Source organism: Centroberyx affinis, unplaced genomic scaffold, assembly GCF_046629955.1.
Source record: "Centroberyx affinis isolate AG114_WGS23_722 - 3 ecotype Tasmania unplaced genomic scaffold, CSIRO-AGI_Caff_v1 ptg001788l_1, whole genome shotgun sequence".
In the NCBI taxonomy this organism is placed as follows: Eukaryota; Metazoa; Chordata; class Actinopteri; order Beryciformes; family Berycidae; genus Centroberyx; species Centroberyx affinis.
The window spans coordinates 137,501-144,646 of record NW_027280179.1 but is presented as its reverse complement, the minus strand read 5'-3'; the positions used below and the strand labels follow the sequence as shown (position 1 = coordinate 144,646).

The following is a 7,146-nucleotide window of genomic DNA, read 5'->3' as shown; positions in this document are numbered from 1 at the left end:
TGATTCAGTTCAATTAGTGATGAGTTCAACTGTCAGCAGATCAGAAACCAACAGGCTGCTGAACATCTGATTCTGTCTCTGTTTCTCTCTCTGACTGAACTGAACAAAGATCTGATCTACAGTCAGATCTGATCTGCACTACAGTGCTACAACAAGTAGTAGTAGTATGAGTAGTACTAACAGTAGGAGTATAGTACTAGTATTTCTTGTAGTAGTACAAACAGGAGAGGGTCATGGTGTGTTCTTGACAGAGTCCAACTCCGTCTTAAACTCGACTTGACACCAAAAACACAAACACAGCTCAGAGTGAACAGCGCCTCCTACAGGAAACCTCAGATCCACTGAACACATGGAGGCAGGACCTGGGCTGCGGTCCAACTGTGTTTTTTGCTCAGGAAGGTTCCTAACTGAGTGAAATGACCCGGAAGTATCTCAGTGTCAGCCGTGATAAGAGCTGTTGGAATTCTCTGAACGCTAAGGAAAGGAGCTTCAATGCTTCCTTACTTAGCTCCTTTAGCATAGGAGACACTGGAGCATCCTTTACCAAAGGAAAGGAGATAACGCCGTCCCACAATTCCAAGCGACGCACCGGTCGGCCGTTCACGAAAACAAACGATCAGACCGACAAGAGACGCAGATCATCATCACGTTACCGCTGCTTATTCAGCATTTTCCAGCTTATGCTATTACTTGCTAATATGCTAATATGTTTTGAACAACATGTTAAACCCAGAGGAGAACTATGAACGTTACTCTGCTGCTGTAAAATGATCAAAGTGAAGTTAAGGTTGTAGAGGAACCTCTGCTCAGTCTGCATTAGTTCATTCTTCATTCTGAGCTTGTTGTCTTGCAGGTTTTAGGAAAATCATTCATTCATCTGACTTCAGTCTCAGATGCTGAAACCCTCGCCTTAATAAAGGCCAGGGTCTGGGTAAACTGGGGCCAAGTATCTAAGATGCTTTTAGTCGTCCATCTTCAGAACATTGTAGTTTCACACAGCAGATCCACCTCATTAACATCCTCCGTCTCATCATTACGTAGTCTAGTGTCAGTGCAGTGGGATTCTCTTAGCACCGCGGTTGTCTTTTCCTAAGTCCTTATGAATTCTCCTTCACATCTTTCCTTGACCTCATGACGTTTTCCAACAAGGTCAAGGAAAAGTGGTTAGGAAAAGACATAGGACATTTTTTTTTTTTTGACTATTCGACCGCAGCCCAGGAAACTCCCATGATCCCTCAGTTATCTGTAGAGTAAAAAGCTGCTCCGCTGTTCTGTGAATCCACACTGACTCCTGAACCTGAGGCTCCACAGCTGGAGTTTCCTCTCCTGCAGATTCAGATTCCTTCATGAATTCCTTCCTCATCTCTCCAGACTCTCCAGGAACTGAACTGAACTGAACTGAACTGAACTGAACTGAACTGACCTGCTGATCTGCTGCTGCAGGCTGCAGATCTTCTTCTTGGCCCTCTGCAGCGCAGTCTGAACGTCTGCCGCTCTGCTGCTGCTGGACGCCATCGACTAACGACACCTGATCTGACGTTTGATCCGTCACCGTGACGACCGGGTCAGAGCATCGCTTCCGGGTCAGACAGGCGGTGGTGAGCCGTGACTGGCTGACAGCCGGAGCCGCTGACAGGTTCTGACTGTAGACGGTCGATCGGGATTTTAAATATTGATGAGCTCACAGGTTCAGGTTCAGGTGTCCGGTTTCTGCTCAAACACTGACTGGACTGTCCTGACAGCAGGAACAGTATATAACTACACTGGAAACATTTCAGAGTCCAAATTAGGCCGATCTGAGCATGTGCAACTCTCCTCAGGTGTTTCCTAAAGCAGTTGTTCCCATGGCGATGTGTGAACTTCCTGAATGATGAGCAACAGTGAAATCATAACAAACCGCACAGGCAGAGCTACATCAGCCGATGCTGTATATGTGATTCTGTATATGTGTATGACTGTATATACAGTGTGTGTATGTATGTGAATTAGGGCTGGGCAATATGGACAAAATCAAATATCATGATATTTCTGACCAAATACCTCGATATCGATATCGCAACAATATTGTAGGGATGAATATTGGTGCTTTCACAAAATATTTACACAATGAGATTTTTGACAAATAATCATCAGTAATGTGGATATAATGACTAAGTGGGTAAAGGCAAATAATAGAACAGCTAGAACAGTCTGGTAAGTTCAGAAAAATGACATCACTAAAACCAGGAAAAGACACTTATGCCATATCACCATATTACGATATCCAAAATCTAAGACGATATCTAGTCTCATATCACGACATCAATATAATACCGATATATTGCCCAACCCTAATGTGAATACTGAAATCTGTTCACATTGTCTGCTGAAGTCCAAGTAGAAAAACAACTGCTTCAGTATTTAACTAAAAAAAAAAAAATCCTCTGGTTGGTTTTGACTCATCGAAAACTAGATAACGTTTTTTTTTCTTTTTCTTCAATATATTTTTCTGACACAACAGTGATGCAAACAGACACTGAGACAGTAAGAAAAAAAACGACATACTGCAGTTGATTTGTCAGAATGAGTCCACAGTCTGCTGCTATAAACAAGATGATCAGAACTGGATTTATAAGGTAAGACCCAGTTTTATTGATTAATGCATTGATGACTATCTAAAGGACATTTGAATATTTAATGCATTAACATGTACAGTATACAGTAGGGCTGGGCGATATGGTTGAAATCAATATCATGATAATCACAAGGATTTTTCTCGATATCAATATATATCACGATATGGCTCACATATGCAAAATCAAGTTAAATAATCAAATTAATGTTCATCTCATTGAACCAAATGGTAATGTTAGGTGTGGTGTCAAACAAAACAGAAATATTCAAATAATATTCCTATCATACCTCATTTTACCAGAGTTTTTAAGTAAAATTTGCTTGTCATCATCAATTTAGACAGCAGAAATGTGTCACGATATCAAAATATCTTAAACGATAATATTGAATTATTGCCCAGCCCTAGTATACAGTTAGGCAGGATGTTTATCATCAGGCCCACCTGAGGTCAGAGGGACACTGTACAGGCACCAAGTCCTGACCTTTGACCTCCTGACTGGCTGCTTGTAGTGTTGGCGATTCAGGAACTGGTTCTCATGAATAAATAAACACCCTAAATAAAAAAAACATCTTAAAATAACATCTTTCTCTGCTCATTTTAACCTAAATCTTGAATATAAACAGAAGGATCTCGTGCTTCAGAGCGCTCTCTCTGGGTCAGACGAACTGAAGAAACGTCTGGAGAGCTGAAGCTGGACAACCTGAAACTGACAAACTGTCAAACCTGTCTGACTTCTTCACATCATGAGGTGGAAATGAAAAGAAGTCATGTAGAAATCATGATTCTACTGACGGTGAATGTGAGTTAAAGTCATCAAACTAATTAAATCCACTGAAATCTCCAGTAGCTGCACATCCTGTCTCTTAAGTTCTATATTATTGAACCAGGGTCGGACCTAATAACTGATGATATTATTAATCAATATTAAGTTCTTTATTTACGTCATATATGCCTATATATAGACATACGTGGCATCTCATCATACTGACAGCTGGAGGAAGTCTGACCTTTGACTCCCTGTCACCATCACAAACGCAAATCAATATTATTATCAATATTAATACCTAAAACCAACTAAACTTTGCCAACAATTACTCCAGTGTCTTTCATGACAGCTGACTATGTAATTTATTGATTTTGCTCCAGTCACAAGGTAAACTATGAAGTTAAAGTTATTAATTTAAACCGAAGCGATGCAGTGGAAAATAAACAGCTGGTTCCTATATTTTCCTCAAAGACTGGATCCCCATAGAAGGTACACCAGTGTGAAACTACGATTAGAAAATGACTGTGATCAATCTGTCAGACTAACAAGAGTTCAGCTGCGTTTCGAACCATTAATAAACCAACTGATCAACCTGCTGATCAATGAACCAACAGATCAATATGTTCTGGTCTGAAAGAACCAAGTCCTGACATTACAGACTCACTGGAGCCAGTGAACATGCTAAACTACTTAACATACAGATAAACCGTAAATACACGAGTTAACCCTCTGAACTAGACTTAACATAGAGATAAACCGGCTAAACACAGAAGTTAACCGGTTAAACTAGACATAACACAGAGATAGACTTATTTAACATAGAGATAAACCGGGTAAACACACAGGTTAACCCGCTAAACTAGATTTAACATAGAGATAAATCGGGTAAACACACAAGTTAACCCGCTAAACTAGACTTAACATAGAGATAAACAGGTAAATGCAGGTTTAACCCGCTAAACTAGATTTAAAATAGAGATACCAGGTAAACACACCGAGTTAACCGGCTAAATACACTTAGCATAGAGATAAACTGGGTAAACACACCGAGTTAACCCGCTAGACTAGACTCAACACAGAGATAAACTAGTCTTAACATAGACTTAAACCAGCTGAGTTAACCAGCTGAACTTTTCTTTTAGCAGCTGATGCAGTTTCTGTTGATTAGCATGAAAACCAAACAGGAAGCAGCCACGTGTCTGCGCACCGACCGACACACAAACTGCGAACTTTACTTTCTCCTCCGGCCGGAACAGCGTCAGGCTGCCGGGAAACTTACCGGAGTCCGACTGGAAAGTTTCAGATTTCTTCTGCGGGGAATCTGCCACTTCTGTTCTTTGGTTTCGGAGTTTCGGTTTGTTTACTGGAAGTTTGTCTCCAGCGTCAAGTCACAGTAAAAAAAAGAAGAAGCGGACTTCCGGTTATGCGTTTCAAAATAAAACCCGTGAGCCGGAATAAAATGCAGGTCCCACGGTTATAACTTTCAAAATAAAACCCTCATGGACTAACGTGTGTTTAGACCTCAAACCTTTTTTGTACAAAAGATAAAAACAGTGAATTCGAGGCGGATTGCGTGGTAAATTAAAATTTTTATCAAACAGAAAGCAGCGCTGGACAACTGTACAGCTATTAATATCTCTCTACATACAATATTGTTATTTATCTCTTTATATCTCTGTTCATTATGTCAGTGTACAAATATGTATACAGTATCGGTGGATGTAAACTTATAATATAATATAGAATAGGATAGAATATATAATGTCTAAGTGTTTTGAAAAGCTGTATCCAAATCAAACATACTCAACATCAGACTGTCTGGTTTTATCACTGAAGTCAAAGTGTTTAATGAACAGACGGTAAAATGATTTAATGGAAATGTAATGAAAAACCAAACAGTCAGTTCAGCTTCTGTCTTTAATCTTTAACTTCACACATTCACAAACAAACAACTGTGCAAATTTTCCACCATGAAAACAGGTCGACTTCGCGCTTCTCAGTCTGAAACGCAGCAGAGCCAGCAGAGAAACGGACTGGGTGTAGTGGACCAACTGGACCTTCTGCTGGTTTCTACTGCTTTCCACTGGTTCCACTGGTTCCCACTGGGCAGCAGACCAGGAAGCTGCAGCTCCTCTCTGGTTTTCCCAGCAGGCTCGGTAAACGGCGTAAAAAAAAAAACAGAAAATAAAGCTTGATGCACGGCATCAGTAATGAACAGTAGATAAACAAAGTCTGGACAGGAAACGGCTTCGCTCAGTCCGACCGGCGGCCATGTTGGCTCCGCTGTCAGCTGATCTGTAGTTGAGTGTCGTCACCATGGTGATGTCATGGCAACACTGATCCATTGTAATGTAGAGTCTGTCTTCACATCATCTGATCACACACACACACACACACACACACACACACACAGGTGGGACTGTCCTTGCTCTGTAACTGATCAGATGCCTGTCAGCCAATCAGGACTGGACCTGTCTGTCAGTTGTCTGTCTGTCTCTCTCTCTGTCTGTCCAGTAGAACTCTGTAAAGTTCTGTCTGATTGGCTGCTTCATCCTCTTCCTCCACCTGTCTCTCTCTCTCTCTCTCTGTTTCTCTCTCTTTCTGTTTCTCTGTTTCTCTCTCTCTCTCTCTCTCTCTCTCTGTTTCTCTCTCTCTCTCTCTCTCTCTCTCTCTGTCTCTCTCTCCTTTTTCCTCTCTCTCTCATTTTGTTCTTTGTCTCTTTTCTCTCTCCATCCATCCCCCATCTTGTCGTCTCTCTCAGCTGGATTTGCATCCTGTCCTCTGTCCATCCTTCCCATCATGCTTTGCTCCACTGGGTGTGACAGGTCAGCTGATCTCAGACCAGCGAGGTCAGAGGTCAGAGGGTCAGGGGTCAGGGAGGTCAGAGGTATCCACGGTAACCTGCCAATCAAAACAAAACATTTTAGAAATAATTTTTTAATTTAATTTTGGGGGGCATTTCTGCTTTACTGGACAGTCAGATGATAGAATGCAGACTTTGTGACATAATTAACATGACTGACTGTGACTCTGTAATGACACTAATATTTCTTACCAGCTCCTCACTGTTTAAAGACAGAGAATTTAAGTCGTCTGCTACTTGTCTATTGGCCTTTGCACCCATAATCTGAGTTTAAATCTGAGGTTAAAGGATAAGGACGGTGTTTTTCAATGCAATTACCGTCAACAAATCTGCTGAAAATAACAAAATCAACAATGTGTTTGCTCTCCTCCCGTTACTTTCTGACTTCCCACGTTCCGTTTTTAGCCGTCAACCCGGAAGCCATTGGCTCCAACTGTAAGCTAAAAACCTTTAAATTCAGCTCACAAAGACATAGTTTACATTTTAAAAATCGCTAACTGTTACCATGAAAAGTCAGGCTGTTGTAGTTATTACCAAATCAAATTCAAACAGGAACAAATTCTTCATTACACCGGGGGACTATTTTCTGTGCTACGGAACTACTTTCCTGAGATGGAAAACGTGTTTACAGCCGACTTATTAAGTCGTTTGAGGAAAAAGTGGTCCGGCCCGGTGCATGGTGATGATGAAATATGCTGCAGAGCAGCAGCATGGCTCTGTGACGGGTTTTGTTATTTTCATAGGATTTGTTGACGGTAAGCAATGCATTAAAAAAACACCAGCTTGATCGTTTAAGTGTAAAAAGTTTTGGGACATCCATATACAGTATGAATGTCTGCAAAACATTTTATCAGTGACTGTACAGGACTTAGATCAGCAGGAGGAAGGGAGATATACAGTTGT

At 41.1% G+C, this 7,146-nt stretch overlaps 1 protein-coding gene across 1 annotated transcript in view; it reads right to left on the bottom strand.

Annotated features, from left to right (window-relative positions):
* Nucleotides 1-5,105: 5,105 nt before the first annotated feature.
* The window catches only part of traf3 (TNF receptor-associated factor 3), a 20,229-nt gene continuing 18,188 nt past the window's right edge, over nucleotides 5,106-7,146 (bottom strand). The window contains exon 14 of the mRNA XM_071529434.1: nucleotides 5,106-6,281. Coding sequence (XP_071385535.1) covers nucleotides 6,246-6,281 — 36 coding nt within the window. The 3' untranslated portion in view covers nucleotides 5,106-6,245. The remainder of the gene's footprint in view (nucleotides 6,282-7,146) is intronic.